This window comes from Neltuma alba, unplaced genomic scaffold (genome assembly GCF_004799145.2).
Source record: "Neltuma alba isolate B1F8T4 unplaced genomic scaffold, ASM479914v2 tig00001909_pilon, whole genome shotgun sequence".
NCBI classification, from domain to species: Eukaryota; Viridiplantae; Streptophyta; class Magnoliopsida; order Fabales; family Fabaceae; genus Neltuma; species Neltuma alba.
Genome location: NW_021632664.1, coordinates 76,748 through 100,746, shown reverse-complemented (window position 1 = coordinate 100,746; position 23,999 = coordinate 76,748). Strand labels below are relative to the sequence as shown.

General features: G+C 33.4%; 3 protein-coding genes and 1 long non-coding RNA gene across 6 annotated transcripts; all 4 read left to right on the top strand.

The window, feature by feature from the left end:
• The first annotated feature begins 890 nt into the window (after window positions 1-890).
• LOC114713915 (persulfide dioxygenase ETHE1 homolog, mitochondrial-like) lies at window positions 891-4,771 on the top strand. Its single transcript, XM_028898599.1, has 9 exons — window positions 891-1,437; window positions 1,624-1,752; window positions 1,911-2,018; window positions 2,925-3,059; window positions 3,246-3,287; window positions 3,414-3,473; window positions 3,558-3,611; window positions 4,362-4,386; window positions 4,490-4,771. Exons 1-9 carry the CDS (start codon window positions 1,201-1,203, stop codon window positions 4,570-4,572), a joined length of 873 nt encoding a protein of 290 aa, XP_028754432.1. The 5' UTR covers window positions 891-1,200; the 3' UTR covers window positions 4,573-4,771.
• Window positions 4,772-8,177: 3,406 nt separating this feature from the next.
• On the top strand, window positions 8,178-12,544 carry LOC114713823 (60S ribosomal protein L18a-like protein). Its single transcript, XM_028898498.1, has 4 exons — window positions 8,178-8,538; window positions 10,168-10,243; window positions 11,354-11,471; window positions 12,159-12,544. Exons 1-4 carry the CDS (start codon window positions 8,298-8,300, stop codon window positions 12,219-12,221), a joined length of 498 nt encoding a protein of 165 aa, XP_028754331.1. The 5' UTR covers window positions 8,178-8,297; the 3' UTR covers window positions 12,222-12,544.
• Window positions 12,545-13,356: 812 nt separating this feature from the next.
• LOC114713929 (neuroguidin-like) lies at window positions 13,357-16,223 on the top strand. 3 transcript variants are annotated; one of them, XM_028898617.1, is made up of 9 exons: window positions 13,523-13,724; window positions 13,800-13,886; window positions 14,024-14,111; window positions 14,316-14,495; window positions 14,585-14,764; window positions 14,860-15,033; window positions 15,119-15,270; window positions 15,390-15,516; window positions 15,931-16,222. In XM_028898617.1, exons 2-9 carry the CDS (start codon window positions 13,840-13,842, stop codon window positions 15,940-15,942), a joined length of 960 nt encoding a protein of 319 aa, XP_028754450.1. In that variant the 5' UTR covers window positions 13,523-13,724; window positions 13,800-13,839; the 3' UTR covers window positions 15,943-16,222. The 3 variants fall into 3 exon arrangements, with proteins under 3 accessions (XP_028754464.1, XP_028754450.1, XP_028754458.1); XM_028898625.1 differs by having other exon boundaries at window positions 13,669-13,724; window positions 13,808-13,886; window positions 15,931-16,223; XM_028898631.1 differs by lacking the exons at window positions 13,523-13,724; window positions 13,800-13,886 and adding an exon at window positions 13,357-13,368 and having other exon boundaries at window positions 14,056-14,111.
• A 5,677-nt stretch (window positions 16,224-21,900) lies between these two features.
• LOC114713959 (uncharacterized) lies at window positions 21,901-22,615 on the top strand. The gene is made up of 2 exons (XR_003737398.1): window positions 21,901-21,940; window positions 22,403-22,615. It is a non-coding gene; the product is annotated as an uncharacterized LOC114713959 (long non-coding RNA).
• Window positions 22,616-23,999: the final 1,384 nt, after the last annotated feature.

The window sequence follows — 23,999 nt, the reverse complement described above, 5'->3', positions numbered from 1 at the left end:
AAGCCAGGCTTTACTTTTAACAGACCAGGCCCATTTTGTAGCCTATTAGTTTAAGTCTGGCCTGTAACCTGTTACAAGCCGTCTAGCTTGTTTCCACCCCTATTAGGAAGATAATTTTAAGACAACAACATTTGCATGATTGCATCACATCAAATAGCAATGTAAAAATGAACCTTAAATTGGGGGTAATATTATACTACTATGGATGTTTAATATAAGATTTTACTCAACTAATTTAAATAAATTAAGTAAAATAGTTAAATTAATTGTTTGTCAAAAAAGTATGTGTTGATTTCTTTTAAAAATATTCTTTTAAATCATTTGGATTGAAAATAACATTTGATGCAAACTCCCTAACACAACACAATAGGGGTTAGTTTGGATAAATAAAGAGAACAAAATTGATTAGAATATTATATTTTTGACCAAATTTAACTCCTATAGACTCATATTAAGAATGGCAGATGGTATATTAGTTTTCTCTTTTTGTAAGATTTATTTTTTTAGTCTTTCTAAATATTAAATACATTTCTATTAATTTTACTGCTTAATTTTACAAGTAGAGGCCCTATCAACTGTTGGGTATTAAGAATGAAAACTTTCTAAATAGGGATTCCAACCTAACTCTGTTAGTTCTAGTTCTTTAATTCTATAAAGTATTTTTTTTTCATTTTTTTATTTTAATGCCACGAATTAAATATGTTGAAATTAAGATTTTAAAAAGGAAAAATGTATTTTTAAATTAAAAAAATAAAATAAAAGTTTATTTAGAGTTAGAAGGGGAGAGAATGTATTGCCACAGATAGAGGGAGAGGGAGTCTATTCGGTAGTATTATAGCGTGTGTATTTCATCTCCCCCGTCTGGGCCATTGCCAGAAAGGCAGCAGAAGCTGCTCAGTCGTCCTGCAATCTCTGTATTATAGTGTGTGTATTTCATCTCCCCCGTCGGGCCCATTGCCAGAAAGGCGGAAGTTGCTCAGTCATCCTGCAATCTCTGGTTGAGTCATCATCTTTTTAAATAAGATAGTATATGTGACAAAACTGTCACTACCAAGCGCCTGACTTCCAATTATCTTCTTCAAACGGCGGTTTTAGCTAATGCTAATCTGATCGAAACCCACGTCCTCCCATTGCTGTTTTTCGCAACCAACAATACCCACGTGCTTTATCTACGTTTTTTCCAAGTTATTTTTGGTCCCGATGCTGTGTCTTCAGCTTGTCAGAGTCTCTCTCTCTGCTTCCAAATTCTCCACCGCTTTGCCTCTAGCTCCAATTTCTAGAGTAATTCCCGGAACTTCAAGGCTCAGATCATCAATGGCTACTTACTCGACTTTGTCTCAGTCGTCTAAGCTTTTGTTCCGTCAGCTTTTCGAGAAAGAATCCTCAACCTACACTTATCTCCTCGCTGATGTTTTACACCCCAATAAACCAGCTGTGGTAAGTTCTCGATCATATAGGATTCTTTTATCTTGATTATAATCTGGTTCTTCATCATTTTGTGCTGTAAATTGGGTTACTGGAGTTTCTCAGAAATTGTATCTGGGGTTTATGTTGTTAAGGGATTGGGGATGTCCTGGCATGTTTGTTGTGTGATTGATGGAGACTTTTCTTTTTAATGTTCAGTTGATTGACCCAGTAGATAAGACAGTGGATAGAGATTTATCACTCATTCAACAATTAGGACTAAGTCTTGTGTATGCCATGAACACCCATGTACACGCTGATCATGTCACAGGGACAGGCCTCATTAAGGTGTGCTGTTTCTAATTTTTGATTTTCCACATTAAAATTTTCTATGTGATCTGCTTCTGGATTCTTTTTTCCGCAATAGTTTATTAAATTTGAAAAGCTCCTTTGAGTAAACATTTGTAATTACTTGATGTTTAAATTTTTAACCACATTTTGTATAGAGCAAAGTTCCAGATGTAAAATCTGTCATTTCAAGAGCAAGTGGTGCAACAGCTGATCTGTATGTAGAGCATGGCGATAAAGTCAGTTTTGGTGATCTCATTCTGGAGGTAGTATTTACAGTGTCTTGCTTGGTTTTGTGTGTTCATATTAGATATGGCCTGGTAAATTTTCTTAGGTTTTGCCATAGGTTCTTTCAGTACAAACTTTTTTTGCGCTTTTTTTTTTTTTTTTTTTGGTGATAGGAGCCAATTACAATTTACAACCACGCACGCACCCTCCTTAATCCTTCCCCTTAGGGAGGAAACGCTTACCCACACACACACTCCATGCCCACCTAAGGGGTTTGAACCTGCATAGCATAGGTGGATCTTTTTGGAACTAATCATGATGATATTGAGTGTTTTTAAAAAGCTGGTCCGTGTTCCATAAATCTATTAAAGAACTTTGCAGAAGCATCTAAAAACTGAATTGAAGTTTTCCCCTTTCATATATTGCACTGAATGATAAATCTTCAGCAAACATCCATCTGTGCAGCTCAATTTTTGGTGGTGTAAACGTATGTGTTTGTAAAGAGAAGTATTATTCTACTGACTGGAAATTATTACCAATCATTTTCCCTCGATGTTAATTATGTTAAACCAGATATGCTTTCCCATACATTGCACGGAGCAAGAAGAATGAGTTATCTTGTTCATGGCTGTTAACTAGTGTGACTTGCTATACATACATATTACTAATAGATAATAGATTGATTTATCGACTACTAGGTGAGCCTTCTATGCATTGCACCACATTTAAGGAATAGGGCACACTGTTCACATTTGTAAACAATGTGACTTGATATATATTTATATTTTATATTGATTTTGGCATAAATGTAAAAGGATCTGCTTTTTTTCCTAATGTTTGTTGGGCAAAAGGTTCTTGTTCTCTTTTACACTATGTTGTGGGTGACATGTAATCATATATTACTCCCTAATGTGTAAGATTTATTGCTGTCTTTATTGTTCTAGGTTCGTGCTACTCCTGGCCATACAGTGGGCTGTGTGACCTATGTGACAGGAGATGCTTCTGATCAGCCTCAACCTAGGATGGCATTCACAGGAGATGCCCTGTTGATTCGTGGATGTGGAAGGACAGACTTTCAGGTATACGCTATGCTCCAGTTTTCTTGAAAGATACTACATCCGGTCCTTAATATAGATCCACCTTAATGAAGAAATTGAACTACAAAGTGGATTTTATATTAAGGACCCAAGGTAGTAGTTTCTTATTTAATTCCTGAAGCATTGAAGAATGTTGACATTATGTCCTTCCAATGCGCTACTGCACAGGGTGGAAGTTCAGAGCAGCTATACAAGTCAGTGCATTCACAGGCAAGAGCTTGAGCGTACATTAAACTGACAATTAGAAATGTAGAGTTGTAGACTAGAAAGTTTAATATGGTATTTCTTCTTCAATGAGTTTGTGTATAATCTCATTTTCCATCTTTTTGGAACCAGATTTTTGCATTGCCCAAGGATACGTTACTCTATCCAGCTCATGATTACAAAGGATTCACGGTAAGGAGGAAACCCATAGCTTTTTCATTACTTAAATTTTAGAAAGTTGCTCAAACTGCAATTTACTCAAACTGCTGATTTCAGGTAAGCACTGTAGGGGAGGAGTTGCAATACAATCCCCGCCTCACAAAGGATGAGGTAATTTTCGCATGAATTTTTGGAAAAGCGAAATTAAAGAAGTGATTTTGATAATAGAAAATAACCCTCTTGCTCATCGTTTAAAACAGGAGGTAAAATATATAAAAATTAAGTAATGATTACAAATACCTGAGGGATATTGCAGAATGAGGAAGGAAAGGAAATCTCCTCCGTCTCTCGATACCAAACAGGGATGTGTTTTCAGCATTGTTAGACACTCAGAAATCAAGCGAGCTAGTATTCTGTCATCAATTGTTTACTAGGAGATGCTGTTTGGTTAAATAGGATGATGAGTTGTGAATGTTGATTTCTACCCGTTTTATGTTAAAAAAACGAAAGTTCTTATGAGGTTATTCGAGTAGATCTTGTAATACCGATGAGTATACTGGTGACAAATAAAGAAACTCAAACATAATGAAAATTTAATTGTATTTTACTTTTCGTTTATGAAGCAAATGCACTTCTAACATGAAGCCTAATCCTGCCTAGTACATATTTAAAACACTGGTATTATACCTGCTTGAGACTCTGCAAAAAAGAATTTTTGCATTTTACGAAACTCTCCTCACTTATTTATCTCATAAAACGCAAAAATGTCTTCCCCCCCCCCAAAAAAAGCTGATCCAAACTAGCATTGATATTCTAATATGTAATGGATCTAGTCATGCTAGCATCAGTGTTTCTTAGGTTTTGGTTAGCCTCAATTGCAGCAGTGTCTCAATATTGATACTGTTTATGCTTCTTTTGCAGGAAACTTTCAAGAATATAATGGCAAGTAAGTGCTAGATGAATATATCTGTACAGAGTATTCTGAAAAAATAGAGCATATTTTCTCTATTCAAGTGAAGTACTAATGGCGCATTTGATTTTTGCGACAGATCTTAATCTTCCATATCCGAAAATGATTGACATGGCTGTCCCTGCAAATATGGTTTGTGGAATTCAATCAAAACCAACCTGAGCATTTGGGAACTTCATTTGGCTGTCTCCCTGTGACGTATGGTAAGTTATGAAACAAAAATAAAACGACGCTTGTGGGTCTTGAAAGTGTTTGCTGCAGTCTGTAAAATTAAACTGCAAAGGATAATCTGAGCTTAGTGATATTACTTATTGTTCTGTGATATAAGTAATGATAACTGGTTAGATTTCTTTCTTTCTTACTCTCTGGGTCTTTTCTGATATAAACCAAGCTTCACAATTAATGGGCCGAACACGTAGATATTTAGAAAGGATGGACTGATAGTACTCCCCCTTTCTTATGATAAGACCCGTTCCTCTGATCCTTAATTAAAAACTCTCTGTTTAAAATATTAATTTTCCCTCCAAAAGCTTTAATATTTCTCAACCAATTGAACTATCTGTTTTAATTAATGAACTTTATTGAGGATAATTTTAAAATCTTAAAAGCATTAACTAATTTTAGTTGAATTTCTTGTCTTGAATACATTCCACCAAGAGTCATTGGGCTTATTTAGAATATCTTACAAGTATATTTTTAAATGTCATTTACAGAATACAAGATAAGTATGTGAGAGGAGTGTTATCTCAGTTTTTATGAAAGTGTTTATAAGTACTTGTGCGATGTTGATCCAAATAAGCCCATTATTGGATTATCACAAGCTACATTATTGCCTTGATTAATTACAAATTAGTAAGATTGAAAACTTAACAGTGTTTCTTTGATTGATTAATCGCGAACGGGTTAAGGGAATTACACTCATAAGGAGCAACTTGATTGATGCCGATGAGGAACTAAAATATTTCAAAAATAGTACCTAAGGGTCTTTAAATGATCATAATGCCCAAGTTAATTCCTAAAATATTTTTCCAATGTTTTATGATAAAATTTATAAAATAATATACGAATGAAGAAAGTATCAAAGATCGGACTAATAATTGAACTGATCAATACATAATACATGCAAGAGTCAGTGGCCGAATTGGGTTAAACCAAAATCCAAGAAGCCAAAATTAAAATAATTTAATTTAATTGAAATAGAAAATATATTCATATTTGATTATGATTTCTAGCACACAATGTATAAATCCTAATTATTGAGTTGATTTTGATCCTAAATATAAGACATATTTTTTACATTTATTAGTTTTTCCTAAATTAACCTTATAGATACTTTCTCAACCATGATCAAGTAAAAGAATGAAGAATAATATTATAAAAGAAGATTATGGTATTTTAGGAAAAATATGTCATATTTTTTACAATTAATTAGTTACCTAACTTTCTTAATCTAATTAAATTAGTTAAATCGGTCTTATATTAAGGATCGAAGTAATATCATTTTACATCATTATTGGAGCATGCCAATCTTTAAAGGGAAAATTTCAGTTAAGGACCACATAAAACAATTTATATCAGTCAAGGATCAAAACTTTCTGAAATTTCACTGTAGGACCAAGAGACCAAATTGAAATTAAAATTTAGAGTAAGATTATAATAATACCCCTCTCTTTTTATTTATTAAAAAATAAATATTAACGGAAGTTACTGTTCCGACCACCAACGCTCAGGTGGCTGCCGTCGGGGGTTGGACCTCTGGTGGCCGGAACAGTAACTCCGGTAGCCAAAATTTTTTTTGTTTAAAACAAAGTAGCCAATGGAGGGTTTGAACCCATGACTCCTTGACACACCAAAAAACTTGTAACCACCAAGCCAAGTAACCCATTTAATCATATAATGCAAATAAAAATATATATAACAAAACAAACGCAACTGTTCAAATATAAGTGAATAAGTGAAATTCGATGATTTACAAGTGAAATTCAGCATTTATAATAAAAATTAAGCAATTTACAAATAACATAATAGAATTCATAATCCCAAATGCAAGTGTTTAAGTGCAAATGAACAAGTGAAATTTGAAGATTCACAACAAAAGTTTATGGATCTACAATCCAAATTTGGTAAATACAAGAAAATTCACAACCCAAAATATAAATGTTTGAGTGTAAGTGAACAAATGAAATTCGGCGATTTACAAATGAAATTCAGCAATTTACAACAAAAATTAGGCAATTTACAAATAACATAATGAAATTCACAACTACAAATGCAAGTGTTTAAGTGTAAATAAACAAGTGAAATTTAAAGATTTACAACAAAAGTTTATAGATTTGCAAGTGAATTTAGACAATTTACAACAAAAATTAGAAAATTTACAAATAATATAATGAAACTCACAATCCCAAATACAAGTACTTAAGTGTAAATGAGCAAATGCAATTTGAAGATTTATAACAAAAGTTTATAGATTTGCAAGTGAAATTCGACAATTTCACCTGCTCATTTACACTTAAACACTTACATTTAGGGTTATGACTTCTATTATGTTTGTTGTAAATTGCCTAATGTTTGTTGTAAATTGCTGAATTTTATTTGTAAATCGTTGAATTTCACTTGTTCACTTACACTCAAACACTTATATTTTGAATTGTGAATTTTCTTGTGTTTGCCAAATTTGGATTGTAAATCCATAAATTTTTATTGTAAATCTTCAAATGTCACTTGCTCATTTATACTTAAACACTTGCATTTAGGGTTATGAATTCTATTATGTTATTTGTAAATTACATAATTTTTGTTGTAAATTGCTGAATTCCACTTGTAAATCGTCGAATTTCACTTGTTCACTTATATTTGGACAGTTGCGTTTGTTTTGTTATATATATTTTTATTTGCATCATATGATTAAATGGGTTGCTTGGCTTGGTGGTTATAAGCTTTTTGGTGTGCCAAGGGGTCATGGTTTCAAACCCTTCCTTGGCCATTTTATTTTAAACAAAAAAAATTCTGGCTACCAGAGGTCCAACCCCAGGTGGCGGCTGCGCCAGTGGCCGGACCTCCGACCTCCGGTGGCTGAAACAGTAGTTCCGATTAATATTTATTTTTTAATAAAATAAAAAGAGAGGGGTATTATTGTAATCTTACTCTAAATTTTAATTTCAATTTGGTTCCTTAGTCCTGTAGTGAAATTTCAGAAAGTTTGGTCCTTGACTGATTTAAATTGTCTTCTACAGTCCTCAACCGAAATTTTCCCATCTTTAAATTTTGTCATTTAGTAAACGCTTCACTTTTGCACATGCTAATCCAAATTCCAAATCTACACGGTCTTAGGTACTCTATGATCTATGGTTCCAAAAAATAAAAAAACGTTACGATTATTTTATTTCACTACTAAAATTTTGTTGCCTGTCCTTTTTAATAAAATCAATCTTATTGAGTACATGATGAAGGCCATATTTGATATAATTTTTTTATATTTTTTATTTTTATATATGATTAGTTTTTTTTAATATTGCATGAACTTTATTATATGTATGATTACAGCCTGTTTAAGGATAGTAATTGGAGCTTTCAAAAATTTTTCTATCTTCATTACGACATAAGCATGTTAGTGAGTTTTATTTTCACTTATATGAAAAATAGTTATAAATACTTAATAAAATAATAATAATAATAATAATAATAATAGACGGACCTGATTTCTGAGAAACTCCACTGGATTTGACTAGGAAGGGTTACTTCCCACGAACGTAATCGCCTCCCATTGACGTTGACTTCGGTGAGCTGCGGGCGATGCCCTTACTCCGTTGTCGATTTCCCCATAAATTAAAGCATTTAATGAAAGCCGAAAACTTTCGCTGACCAATCGGAGTCACAGACACGAAATGAAGATGAACAGAGACGACAACGCCAAAGCCGTTTCCGGCGACCTCCAGCATCCCTATCCTCCGCCGCCGCAGCAGCAGCCGTACCCACCACCTCAGTATGGCACCTTCCAAGGCGTCTCCAACTATCCGCCGCCTCCTCAGCCCGCGATCGGCTTCCCTCAGCCGGTCCCACCTCCTGGCGTCAGCAACCCGTCAGCTCCTCAGTATTATCCTCATGGCTACCAAGCGTCTCCACCGGGTATGTTTCTAGGTGTCCGCTCCCCCTTTTTGTTTTGACTGATTTGTTGTCTTTGTGGGTTAAGTTGGTGCTTGCGGATCAATATTATTGATTTAATGCTAGAATGAGTGATTTGAAATGGTTTTGGTTGTATTCGATCCAGTTTGTTGCTACGAAATGTTTTCAACTCGGTTAGTTGGGCTTATTTGATTTGGTTTGCTTAATGTAGAACTGTTTATCTTTCCTCACTTTAGTTGAAAGTTGAAACTGATACTTCATTTCTGTAAGGAATAATCTAAATATATTGATAACTTGGTGTTGAAGGCTAAATGGTTTTAGAGACGCTGTTGCTTTATAATTTGCGGTGATCGATCTTTCATTAATGATTTTGCTTTGCCATCATGATCTTCAACTCTAATAGTTGAAGATACTTCGTTTAGAAATTTTTATCATGCTCTGAGTCATGCATATAAATTGTTGGCTCAGCATTCATATTCTAATACCAGGATTCAGTTGCTATGCAAATGATGTATGCCTAGTCTTTTATTTTTACTTCCCTTCAACAGGAGGCGTTGTGACTTAGAAGTCCCTACGGTCAAGGGACGATTTGTCTGATGGTCCTTGGATGGGTTCGTTTGAGCTGATGGAGTTCCTTGTCTGACAGAAGGCATACACTAATTAGTTGGTCATTTTGTTTGTGTTTGAATGCTGAGTCTCATGTTTAGGAATGATCTCACATGAAGTAGAACTAGAGAAAATATTGTTGAGACTTAATACTTGATTGCTTGAGCTTTGAGGTCCATTATGTATGTATTTGGATTAAATTTCCTCTTAATTTCTTGGATCATCCCATGGTATTGATATGCCAATGGTGTCTATGGATATGATGATGCCACTCTGAAATGATAGCAGCCTTCAGTGCTGCTGCATTTGTTGACTAATTTTCTGCAACTTAGGACAATGATGTTAGTTGGCTTGGATATGAGTACAGATGATTAATTAGCGGTAGTTGTTTATTTGAATTTAGAGTCACAGATAAAATGTAGTTCATTGCACTTCATGTCTGAACAAAAATTTACTGAGGCAAACTCCGTAGCTTAGTAGTATTATCTGGCTTAAAAGTCATATTTTTTAACTTTTGGACTCTGGATTCTCATTTTATGTATATACTTGGTTATCCATTTTCCTTTCTGTATTTTAATGAATCCTCTTCACAATAAATCTTAGCTGTTGATTAATACCTCCTTATATGCTAAAAGTATCATCTAAAGGTAAATAGCTTTTTTCATCTCAATTGTCAAAAAGATTTATGAAATGGCATTTAAATAGGATCAACTAAAGAAGAAAAAGAAGTTTTACATAATTTCAAAGACTCTTTATAATATGGTGCATGTTCATCAATCAGTGTTTTTATAATCTAGCATATACTTTATTAAAATACCTTGGTGAATGAAACAGGCATTATATTTTGATGTTCAAAACTGTGAATGGCCTTGAGATCTCCTCTTGCAAATGTCTAAATGAAGCTTAGTTACATAGAGATTTACTATGCATGGTTTGACTTCTATGTAATTTGATTTTTATTTTTTTCCTTGTGTAACGAATATGCTGCTTGCTTTTGATAAATTTCCCTTCGTGTTATTATTTCAGGTTATGCAGTTGTTGAAGGAATGCCTGTGAGAGAGCGTCGGCTTCCCTGTTGTGGTATTGGCTTTGGCTGGTTCTTGTAAGTGATAATTTACATTTCACAGCATTAACTTATAGGCGTATGATTTACCCAAAAAACTTGTAGGTGTATTATAATCATATATAAGTGTTGGTATATATTTGTTTGGTTAGTTTTGAATGTTTCGATCACCATATATTTTAGCCTCAGATTCTGCTAGAGTCTGATTGCCTTTAACTATTTTTTACTACCTGATATGTTCTTTTGCTTAAATTTCCTTTGCTTTTTCTTTTTTGTTTTGTGAATTCAAATCTCAATTTATGCTATTGATTATAAGGAAAATACTTTGATTTTCTATCTATTTTTAGGGATAGGTTTCTGTGAGATTACAACATGCACCAAAACCACAATGGAATTAAAATGTTATCCTTATTTTGTATTACGGTAGTGGGCTACCTGATTGAGCTCAACAGTGAAATTAGCAAATGATTGTGATAACTGATATGTCATTGCCAGCAAAATTTTTCTCATTATGGTTGGTTTTAAAGGATTGGACTTTGCAGTTCATTTTACTCTGGAAGGGGGGAGATGGAAACGGCATGAAATTTGGTCATTTCATGAGACCCTTCCTGAGCATCAACTTAATTGGTCCCCTTCGAGGCAAGCTGCTCTGAGTTTCCGTAGTTTGTATCTATTGGTACCGACAATTTTTTTTTCCTATTACTGCACCCATCCTCTCCGCCCTTCAAAGGAGAAGGGAAAGATGATGGAGCCATTATTTTGATTAGGATCGTGATATTGATTGGTGTGGTTGGCATTTTTTTATTTCTAAGTTGGAGCCATTATTATATGATTCATGATCTCGTCCTGTGCATTAACTGGAGGAATTTTTCTTGGGAGTACTAAGTTAGTTGTAGGTAGTTAAATGGTTTCAGGTTGAGTTACCTGATTATGCAGGCACGATAAGAATAAATTTATCCTGCTACTACATGTTTCCACGCTTCTTATGTAGTTTCATAAACATGCCGGAACTGTTAAGATTTTTGTTTTACATTATATTACATGTTTGATTCTCTAATTCCTCTCTTTTGCTGTCTGGTTATACCATGCTAACCACTTTTTGTTGTTTATATTGAGTTGTTGATTCCAAACGTTTCTTCTCCTTTGAAGGTTTATAATAGGTTTCTTCCTTGCTGCAATCCCTTGGTATGTCGGGGTGATAATTCTAGTCTGTTCCAGCAGACTAGACCACCGAGAGAAACCTGGATATATTGCTTGTACAATTGCTGTAAGTGATTCCCTCTACCTTCCACTTTTGAATTGAAGCAAGTTTCAGCTTCATGTTCTGTATACATTTCCGTAGTGCCATTGCCATATTCAGATTTCACCTTGCCTCCCCAGAGGGTAGCACCGAACAATCTCGTACTCCCTAGTCCCTCTTATAAGGCACTTTGGACTGATTCTCATCAAGGAATAACAGTTAACTCATTAGATCCATCTTAGATTGATAAAAAATTTCAACTTTATCCTTATTAATGAGGTTCTGAAAGAGTGAGAAAAATACAAAGAACCACATTTAAGCATTGATTACCATAGCAAATTTGACAAATAAGCATTAATGACTCTCTAAGTAATTTATATCAAAGACCAAAAAAAAAAAAAAAAAATCCTTTTAGAAGACGTCCTATAATAGGGACTGGGTGAAGCACTACTTTATCCGACTTGATTCTTTTCTGCTTTGAAGCCTCTTGGTCACCCGAGCCTTTTAAGCATTATGCCTCTTTCCCAAAGTTCTTGAAATGATACAAAGTTATAAAGCTCTACAACAATCAAAAAGATGTCTAGGTTGGGGTTCAAGTCTCTTTCTCTGTTGAACTATATTGCAGCGTTTTCCCCATCAAACCGTTCCATGATTCATGAGAAGGGCCTCTGTCTATCTGATTAGATGGCTGATTTTGTGAGACTAATTTTGCAGGCTGTTCTTGCTACAATTGCAATTATTATTGGTGCAACAAGGGGACCACATGACTGGGATTGACTGGTAATTTTCAAATGAAGAGTTATACAGTCTTTTTACTTGGCATTGCATCAAAGTGGGACTTGTTACTGGAATCTGCACTTAAGTTTATGTACTGTGCTTAAAAGCCATATTCATTGTCGCTGATAATCTCCTTCATATGCAATTTCTCCTGTTTGATTTGTCACAATTCGCTTGCTGGTACGTGGTTATTGTAATTATGATTTTAAGGGAAATCGTGTGCTTGTAATAACATATGAAGATGATATTATGTTCTTTATTAACATTTTGTATAAATGTTATTTTTTTCCCGCAAATATTATGAGAAAAACGCTTTGCAATCATTCTGTGTGGGTAATCTGGCGCGTGACCGATGTGGGAACAATAATCTGATTAGACTCGTTTTGATATGTTGTATAATCTCAGACATAAAAAAACAACACTAGGGAAAATGGGTAAAGATAAGAAATAAAAACATAAATTTATGAGTCAATGAATTATAAGAACAAAAAGATTAAAAAATTATATAATAAAATTAAATGAAAGAAATATAAACATAAAGTAAAGAAAATATATTATTTATAAAAAATTTTAAAAAGCTACCCTATGGTACTAATGGAAATGGAAGATTCAGGAGGAAACAAGATGAAAAATTTTAACGAGATCAATTTAAAAGATTTTAAAATGACATTATAAGATTTGAATAAAATGAGAGTGTAAGATAAAAGTGTAAGAAAAATTGACTAAAAATTATTAGCCAAACTTTTTAAATTTCTTAAAATGTTCTATTTTTCTGAGTTGAATATAGATTCTAAGAAATAATTAATTAAAAACAAATTATTTGTTAATATTTATAATAATTTTATAAAATATTAAATTTAAAATATTGATTTTTTTTTTTCCGTTGAACTTAAAGTATTGAAAAGCCATAGCAATGACTAATTTTCTAAGAGTCGGTTTGGTACAAGAAAAACAGAAAGGCCCGAAGGAAAAAATTTAATAAGTTTGATTTAAAAAATTAAAAAAATAAGATTAAAAGATTTTAATTATTTCTTATTACTCTTTTATATTACATTTTTTTAATTAAAATTTTAAAACCTTATTTTTTAATTTTTTAAATTGAACTCATTAAAATTTTTTCTTCCTTCCTCTCCTTTTCATTTCTTTCGTACCAAACAAGCCCCAAGGGATTCGGTGAGTGTTAACTGTCGCCTCATTGTTTCTAATCATAAAAGATAAAACATTGATTCTTTTTTTTTTTTTTTGGTGAATGTGAGATTACGAGGGAAAAAATTAGAAAGAAATAGAGAACCCCAGTCCGCGCGCGCTGCGGCTCAGCAGCTCTCGGTCTTGCTCGAGTCTAGACTCTCGTCTCACTCTCATGGTTAGAGTCTCACTCCTTTCGCTGCAACTCGCAGTCGCATCTTGCCTCTCAGCTCTCAGCCTCGTCCTCGTCTCTCAATTTCTGGCTCTCAGACTCGCAATCGAATCTCGGATCATCTGAATTTGACTCACCACTCTCAGGTACCAATGTTTTTATCCCTCTCTCTGTTCGCTCTATTTCTGGATTGTTATTTAATAAAACTTATTTGTCTCCAGAATTACAGGTTACGAGGCAATTCTAGTTGTTTCATCAACCATGGAGGAGACTGCTAACCACTCAAATAATGGTGATGTTAAGAAAGAGTAAGTTTGTCTGTGTGTTGGTGCGCATTGAAAACTAAATTTTATGAGTGCTTCAATTTTTTGATACTCAGACGCGCATAGGGACATGGTTGGAACTTTGCCAGGTTTATTTTCTAATTTCTTTACTTTGTTTACAGTGATGCACCTCAGCTCTCTGCATTATTGAAAGAAATGAAAGAAGGACTTGATTCTATACGAAGTAAAATTCAGTCTTTAACTGTCAAGGTATTGAAGCATCTGTATTAAGAAACGAAGTTTATTACTTTCTAGCGCTGCTTGCTTTTTCCTTGACTTTATCACAAAATTTATAATGCTATCATTTTGGATTTAACGCATTGGTTCTTACTTAAACTATTTTTCTCGAGACTTCTTTCTACCGTTGCCCCTTTAGCATGTCTAAAATAATTTGTTCCGTGTCTCTTATATCAGGTCAAACAAAATGAGTACCCTACCGCGGAGGGATTTAGCTATCTTGAAGCTAAAAATTTGCTGCTCCTGAACTATTGTCAGTCCCTTGTCTATTATTTGCTCCGAAAGGCTAAAGGGTTATCAATAGAAGGACATCCTGTTGTGCGAAGTATTGTGGAGATTAGATTATTTTTGGAAAAGGTCAGGTTCAGTTCTCTGTCCTACCCTTGAAGATCATTTAGAAATGTATATTCTGCGTTTAACAAATTACACATCCTCATCTACTGCAGATTCGGCCAATTGACAAAAAACAACAGTACCAAATACAAAAATTAACAAAGGCTAGTGAGAATGTGAAGGGAAATGTTATTGCAAATGAGGAGCCAGTTGCACCCAATAAGAGTGAGGATGTATCAAAATATCGCCCGAATCCTGACATGCTTGTTAGCAAGTTAGATAACCAATCTCAGGTGAGTGATTAATAATATAGAATTCAGTAATGGTGGCATTATGAAGCTAGACATCTTGATTTTTCCTCTCTTGACATAATTACTTCATATTTTAGGATGGTGATGCTGTGTATCGTCCTGTAAAAATTGCACCTACTTCTATGGAGTTAGATAAGACATCAAAGCAGGAAAGAAATGCATTGAGAAGAGAGAAAGAGATTCTGAGGCAAGCTAAGCAGAGTGATTATATCAGGTCATTGATGAATGACATGGAGGATCGGCCTGAAGAGGTAACCTATTATTTTAGTTTGAGGCTTGAATGATAATGATTCAATGAGTTTAGTTGTTGTATTATTTTGGCTGCATATTACACAGGTCAGGGATTTCATGGGAACTAGCAGGGAAGTTGAAAAACATGTTGCCAAGATGGAGGACCGTGCCCAACAAGAAGAGGAGCTCTTCACTCGAGTTCCACTTTCAAAGATGGAAAGGAAGAGAGATAAATACTTGAAGAAATCAAGAAACGGGTATGAAAATTGCCTGGATTGTTCTCTTACTATTCTAACAAACATAAAAAAGTGTTGAATGTGAAGATATTTTATACACACATTTCCCCCCTCATTGTTAATTGTTAATTTTTTTCCAGGTTGCAAGGTCTGACAGAGAGTTTCTTTGACGAAATCAAAACATTACCCTTTGGGGATAAAAGTGGAGAGCAAATGGTGGGCTCTAGTAACAATGGTAGCAGGAAAGGGGGACTGAAAAAGCGAAAGGCATGCAACTTATATTTACCTTTTAAAACACAAGTATCGTGTTACTTGAGCCACGGCTCGTGCTTTATATTTGTTTGTTCATCCATTATCCCATCCGAATGGGATTTAACAATGCTATTACCTACCCCCCCTCCCTGTTTTGCCTGAACAATTTTGTTGCCTATTCATTCACCAGATGTTTCTATAACATTTTGGTTCTCTAGATGCAAGGGTGAGTGGATTATTTCCCCTTACTGTCCTTTGAAATATTATGTATGGAAACCCATTAACCTTGGTCAAAATCACGTTTTAACTAGAGTGAGTTACATAGGAGTAGTTTTGTCTCGAAAGTTACTAAAATCCGTTTCCAACATGGAAACTTGATGAAACCATATCAATAGAGTTTTGGAATTGACATTTTTGTCTTATTTGCAGAGGAGACATTGAAGCTTGTTTTCACCTCAAAGAGTGGATGAAGTTGCTATCCAGAAATCGCGTATTGTGGCTTCGGGAGGAGGTAGTAGGGATGTAGGGAGGGCCTTGATCTATCTTGCCCAAATTTTTCGTTTGACCATTTTGGATCTTTTTGTTTCGAAGATATATTAGTTGGTCATCTTTAGTCCTTGTATCAAATCTTCAATCTAATGTCTCATTGATGATGTAATTTTTTATTAGGAAGATAGATTTGTCAGTCCTTATAGTTTTATTGGATTTTGAATTATGTTCCTTTATTTTTATTTCTTTTTATTGAATCCTTATACTTTATTCTGTTAAAGCCACAAGTCCTTCTGTTAATAAATTCTCAAAACACTGTCAGTTGGTCTCTCTCTCCTGTTAAAAGCGGGTGGCTCTTTGTCATCAGCCATAACCAATTCGATGATGACGCCGAGAAGGAGAGTTCTTTCTTCAACTGGTTCTGCTTCTCCATCAATATCGGCGTGTTGCTTCTATATTGTTGTGAATGTCGATGCTAATTGATGAAGGTTATGTGCAATTCTGCACATTTGTACACGACTCTGACTTAACTATAAGAAAGCCTAGCAGCTCCCATTAGAGTCTTCTATATTTGTAATTTATTGTTTAATATCTTGTTTTGTTACTACCTTTGCACACTATTTTATGAAAGCTTTTTTTCTTAACGATGTTAGAGGAGTTTGATAGTTTCTTTCAAACTTTTGTTATTGAGACCCTTGCATTATTCTATAAAAGAGCATTGATTTTTTAGTTTCAAGTGCTTATGACCTTCGGCAATATTAATTTATGATTTTAGATCGATCAACGCCAAAAAAGTAACAATAATTATTAGAGTTTTAGGGATGTGGCTGTTTGGAGTGTCTAGAGGTTAAGGATGATGATCACCTAGTTCATAAGAGTTAGAGACCTGCTGATCCCACATACCTCGTTCCTCAAAGACCCTACCTTTATGAGTTGGAACCCACTAGCAGGATCCCACATGTGCCAGCCCTACCTCCTCCCCTCTTAGCAGAAGGCTCACTGTTGGAGAAATAGCAAGAAGGAGCACGTCGATATTGATGGAGAAGAGCCAGTTAAAGAAGGAGCTCTTCTTCTCCTTCTTGGTGTCATCATGAAACTGGTCATGGCTGACGAGAGAGAGAACCACCGGCTTTTAACGGGGAAGAGAGAGCAACTAACGGTGTTTTAAGAATTTATTAATGGAAGGACTTGTGACTTTAACAGAGCAAAGTATTAGGATTTAATAAAAAGAAATAAAATTAGAGGGATCTAATTCAAAATCCAATAAAACTATAAGGATTGACAAATCTATTTTCCTTTTTTTATTTATTGACCATTGATAATAAGAGTTAATCCAATGCTTCCGAGCTTGTCATTGCTTTCCCTAATTTTGCCAATTGGGCATTGATTCCGCTTGGTCATTGAGATTGAACAAGTTTCTTTTGATGTTTTGAAAATGAAACCTGTCATTCTGCCTAACTACGTCCCTCTTATTTAAACTCAACAAATACTCGAATCTGATCTAATATCAAACACTGCAGATCAAACATTATCTTCATTCATAAATATAAAATCTAAAGTAACAATAATTTATTTAATTAAGATATTTAGATACACACAAAAAGCTAGGCAAAGTTGGAACAAGCGAAACAACCGCACATATCGTTGGTGACACAATATCCACGAGCATAACCTTTGACGCGAGTACAAAAGTGCGAGCAATCTTTGTCTTTGCAGTTAGGTGTTTGGAATGCGCCACGAGGACAGTTCCGAGTTTGTTGTTCACTTGCTGCCTGCGCCTCAAGACCTGGTCAAAAATTGTCATCATAAAAAAATGCCTCATTTTAATAGTATGCTAAAAAAATTGGAATCTCTAAATAATACTTTCTCAGATTCAAAATATAAATCCCTCTTGTTTAAAGCAATTCTATTTAAGGTATCGTTGAGTACTAAATATGACTCCTTCCAGCAGATATTCAAATATTGGCTCATCATATTGTAAGAGATTAGTTTTTTTGGCTAGATTCAAGCCCATTAGTCAGTCACTTATTTTTTGTTCCTGTGAAGTGGGGGAAAGTGACTTATATTTTGGACTAAAGAGCAAGCTAGGTTATCAGAATCATGAGTTTATGAGTAAACTTATGACAAAAATTTAGACTCAGATTGTAAATATATATATATATATATATTTAAGAGTTCAAAAACAAAAAATAACTGGGAATCTATTCTTACCGGTAATGAATAAGAGAAGCATAAGAACGACAATGACCTTGCTGCTTTTTGTAGAATTCATATTTGGAGAATATGATTTGGAGTGAAAATATGAAATGTGATGAGATCAAGCGGGATGCAAACTGTTTCTTTATATACAGCTTGGAGAGATTGCTTGACATTTAATTTCTCGGGTTTTCTTCCAAAAGCAGTTGATTATAAATCATTAAATTTCTTGGATTTTCTTCCAAAAGTAGTTTATTAATTATACAAATATGTATTTTTTTTTCCTTACGAGAAGTTGATGAGATATATATATATATATATATATATGTATCTGATAAATTGCCTATTATTTATTTTAGGATTTTCTTCCAAAACTAGCAGGTTATGAGGTTTAGTTTAACAAAAAAGAAACAGATGGTAAATCACTATCAATGAATCATCAATCGATAAACTTTGTTCTTAAAATTTTGTAATAGCCAGTTGAATTAAAAGTGGGTCGGTAGGGTTTAGCAATAAATATCAATAAATACTTTCAATGCCACACGTTAAAAACCAATATTAAAAAAATTAAATGAATACCTTCAACGCCATTCCAGTGGTCAGTTATTAGCAGAGAGAATGGCTATAAAATTAAATGCATAATAATAGCTATTAATTGAAATATTTATCATTCTGTTATTATTTATAGATACTTGTATCCCAAGTCCACAAACTAAAAAATGCATTAAATTGATACTTCTTTGATTCTATTTATAAGACACTTCCAGCATATTTCACACGGACAAAAAAAAAGCCTTAAAATGCATTAACTCTCCATTAAAATATAACAATTTTCCAACTTTACCTCTATTTAATATATATATCTTTCAAAAAAGATAACTATCTACATTATAATAAATGAAGGATGAAATATTACATTCACATTAAAAATTTAATGAAGTGACTTATAAATAGGACAAAAAAAAATCTTCTCTCTCTGCCTTATAAATAAGACTAGAGGAGTAAATTCTTTCACATTTATCCTCATTAAAAAATGATATTAAAATTATATTATATATTTTCTCTCACCTATTTACTTGATATCTCTATGCATTTATCAAGTTAACAGGGGTAAAAACTGGAAAAAAAACTCTTTAATTGCTCTACAAGTGACTTATGTTTAGGAATAAACTTTTTTTTTATAAATAACTTATAAATAAGAGCAAAATAGAGTATCTAAATAACTTACATTGTATATATTAATAAAATCATATTGTCAAATATGATTATTTGAAAAAAATACATCAGCATAAATGAATGGAAAATACGGAATCATCTCCATAAGCAACCAATTAGAATAAATTCATTACTCTTTAATTGCATTAGAGATTTTTAAAAATTATAAAAAAAAGAAGTTATTGGGATATTAGTACCCAATAACTTATACTGTGTATATTAATAAAATCAGATTGTGAAATATGATTATTTGGAGTGGGGAAAATGCAGCCTTTGTTAATGAAGTTTACATCTTACAGAAACAGTGGCTGCATTGTATTACAATTGAAATTGTTGGTATGCCCTGATTTTTGCTATCTCTTGACCTTTTGTTATTGTTGGCAAATTAACGTATACATTTGAACTTTCAACAACATGAGTCCTTCGTTAAACTTTTTACATTGGGCTTAGGCTAAAATGTTTCTTAAAAAAATCAAAAATTGAATTGTCCAAAGCCATGGATGTAATTGAAGAATTGTATGCTACCTAGCTAGAGAAACTTTCTTAGCTATGGTTTGTCAATAAACACATGGGAATCATCTTAGCCAGGATTTAATTAATTTCAAGATTCTTCGTTTTAATGCGACTCTACACATATCTAGTTGATAATTTGGCTCTGAAAATAGATTTCATTTGTAAATACTAAATAGGTAAAATTAAAAATTTCTTGAATCCCCAATGAGAGAGGTTATCGCATTTATTGTCAGATAGTGTCTTGAACAAGATTATCTCCAATAAGAGTAAGCATGTGCTTATTAAAAAAAAACTTATTCTTATTTATAAAAAGAATAAGTAAGAGAAACAATAAATGAGAAAAATGATGAAATAGAATGTATGGAGAAGGATGATAAAAAAGTATGGCGAAGAACATAAGTAAAATTAGAAAAAAAAAAATTAAATAATCTGACAAATGTAGTTATTAAAAAAGATCTAATCTTTCAAAAGTTTGATCCTTATATTTTGAACCGGAAAAGGCACTTAAACACGACTATAATGCCGTAGTTAAATTAAAAATAACCATTGACTTGGGAGAAGGGGTGTGAAATGTATTTTTCCACACCGAATAATGAAAAGAATGGTATAGCGATTTAAAATTCTAAGAAAAGAAGGGGAAAACAAAAGATCTTTCAAAAAGCATATGGCCATGAAAGGATAATGAAACTTGTTATGACAGAAACTAATTTATAATTTGTTTTTGGCTTTTTGCAAACTGAAAAACATATGGCCATGAAACTTTTCCATGGACGTAATCGCTTCCCATTGACTTCGCTGACCTGTGCTGCTGCTACGTATACCCCGGGGGGGGGGGGGTCCTTGCATCCCGCTTAATCTCCTCTTGAAGATGAAAGTTGTCCCCCATCGTCTCACTGGCCAGCCTTGACCCTATTATGTTGAGGTCATCTCTAGTATTTAGAGTTTGCCTCCATTTGGTATCACTCTTGCGGCCCGCACTAGGGACGAAAGTCAGCCTTAGTGATCTGATAGATCTCTAAGTAACTAAGCTTCATTTATCCATTTGCAAGCTATATTATTTGATTTTGATGATCTTTTTTTTTTCTTTTGTTGGTGTAACTAATTAGTATTGCTACTTGCTTTTGATAAATTTTCCTTGTGTTATTATTTCAGGTTATGCAGTTGCTGATGGAATGCCTGTAAGAGAGCCTCCACTTCCTTGTGGTATTGGCTACGGCTGGTTCTTGTAAGTAATTAATAATTTACATTATTTCACATCATTAACTTGTAGGCGTATGATAATCATATTTAAATTTTGTTATCTATTCGCTGTTTGGTTAGTTTTGAATGTTTTTTTCCTTTTAATTTATAAGTTGGAGCCATTATTAATTATCACAACTAAGTGATTTAAGGAATTTTTCTTTGGAGTGACAAGTAATTAAGTTGGAGGTAGTCGAATAGTTTCAGATTGAGTTACCTAGCTAATTATGCAGGCACCGGCCATAAGAATATATTTAGCCTTCTAGCACGTTTTCACTTTTCTTATGTATAGTTTCATAAACATGCTGTAAGTGTTAAGGTTTTTGTTTCTTTTATTATCTGGTTATATTCCCTTCGGACCTAAATATAAAAGCCAGATAACTAACTTACAGATATTAAAAAAATTAGTTAAGTTAGATATTTGTAACAAACATGTATTGTTTTTCTTAAATACTACCATCTGACCATCACCCCATTGATGGAAACTCCTTTTTATATATGCAATCAATAAAGATAGTTTAAAAAAAATTACAAAATCAGAAACAAAATGAACTGTGGCCTTTTATATATATATATATATATATATATATATATATATAGAAGACTTAACTAAACACCTGACTAGCTTTTATATTGAGTTTGTTGATTCCGAAGGTTTCTTCTCTTGTTAAGGTTTATATTAGGTCTCTTGCTTGGCGCAATTCCTTCGTATGTTGGGGCAATACTTCTTTGCTTTTCCAATATAGGCCCCAGAGAGAAACCTGGATGTATTGCTTGTGCAGCTGCTGTAAGTGATTCACTTTAATTTACTCTAACCTCCCATTTTGTTTTTGAATTAAAGCAAGTTTTAAATGGGTTAAAGAACAAAAATACCCACAAAATTTTCTCTTACGGGCACACATCTAGCATCCTAAAGTTTTTAAAGGGACAAAAATACCCACAATATTGTTTAATGGCCTAGGGGATTCTGCCCCTTTTATTGGAACTTCATATATATGTATATATGTCCCTTTAGAAGGCTTAATTAGGATGCGAAATTTTGTAGATATTTTTGTCCCTAACCATATTCAAATTTCATATTGTTTCAGAAAAGGGAAGTACCAAACAATGTTGGATTATTTCATTCGATCGACTTGATTATTTGTCCCTTTAGAAGGCTTAATAATAATGCAGCATTTTCCCCATCAAACTATTCAAGTACCTCAGTTTATACTAGATGACTACTGGTCTTGTGACATTGATTTTGCAGGCTGTTGTTGTTACAATTGCAATTGTTATTATTGCAATAATGCATTAATGGAAGCACATCACTGAGATGACTTGTAATATAATTTTCAGAGAAGTGCCTCTGTTTCATATTATACTGAACCCACGGGTTTTATATATATATATATATATATATTAATGGGAGGTTGAACGTGTTTCTTTAATATTGACTTATGAAAGGCATATGATACACATGGGTTACATGTGTGTTTTTATATTATATATCCTACTCGAGACCTGCATTTTACCACACTTGTGTGTCCTTGAATTGAACTGACGGATAGTTACCAAGACATTCCATCCTCTACTTCTATACTACCTCCGATATCCTTGATATAATACCTAAATAACTAATTTATGAATATTAAGAAATTTACTTATTTATAATGAACGAATGTTGTCTTTTCTAAATGTCTTTGTTAATCATGTGTATTGGAATTACTTCTTAATGAAAACTCCTTAATTAACATGTGTAATATCCCCGTAATGATTACTTGAGAGCAAAATAGATAAATATTAGAAACAAAATAGATTGATATCTTATATTTAGAACTAAATTAAATCTCCAACAAGCTATTATATTAAATACCAAAGGTGATAAATCTTTTTCTTGGGATTGCATCAAATTAAAAGTAGACTCGTTACTGGAATCTGCACTGGAGTGTACATATACTGTGCTGTGTTTAAAGCTGATTACCTTCTTAGATTCCTCTGGAAGGCTTGAACTCCTCTTTCCTGCTCTCATTATCTTATAATTAGGACCAGAGGTAGTATAATATACTAGTCGCCGCCATAATGCAGTTCTTCACAAGATTGATAACGTTAGAAGGCAAGTCATTCTCTTCCAACACTCTCACCAGAAAACCCAGCTCATCGTGTCATATATCCCTTTTTTAGATCAATTTCAATTATTATATATAAACCCCTTTCTACCTCGTGTCTTTCCCATAATGTGAATCACCTCCTTAGGGATGGCTATGTTATCCTAGATATTACGCTCAGGAATAAAGCTGGATTGAAATCGGGACATAATTTTATCCGTTATTGGTTGAAGTCTTTGCACCAATAGCTTTGAGATCCCCTTTTAGAGAAAATTACATAATGAAATTGGTCGAACTTGAGTCACCCTTCCACTTTAGGAACCAAAACCAACAAAGTTTTATTTAATTTTGCAGGTCACTACGGGCTTCGCCAAGGCCACCACATCGTTTCCTATAATCTCCCAATTTTTTTCATAGAAGATTGCTAAGAAATCGTCATCCTCTTCATAGAAAAGTTTTTGAAAAATTAAATTCTTTTTAACAAACCACAAAGATAGATGGACGACAAGAATGTGCAATAAATAAAAAGGAGATGATTTAACCAATTTTTAAAAGTTTCTCATTTAACCCCTGCAATTTATTTATTTAATCTCTTGATGCTACCAAATATTAAGAGACACCGCAAGTGTATCAGCCGTAAAAATAGACAGTAGTAAATCAAGGTCGATCCCACAGAGAACTCAATTAATCAGTAATTAGACAATAAAAATCTTCTTTTCGTTTAAGTTGAGTAAATCAAAATTGAGTAAAATTGAGTTA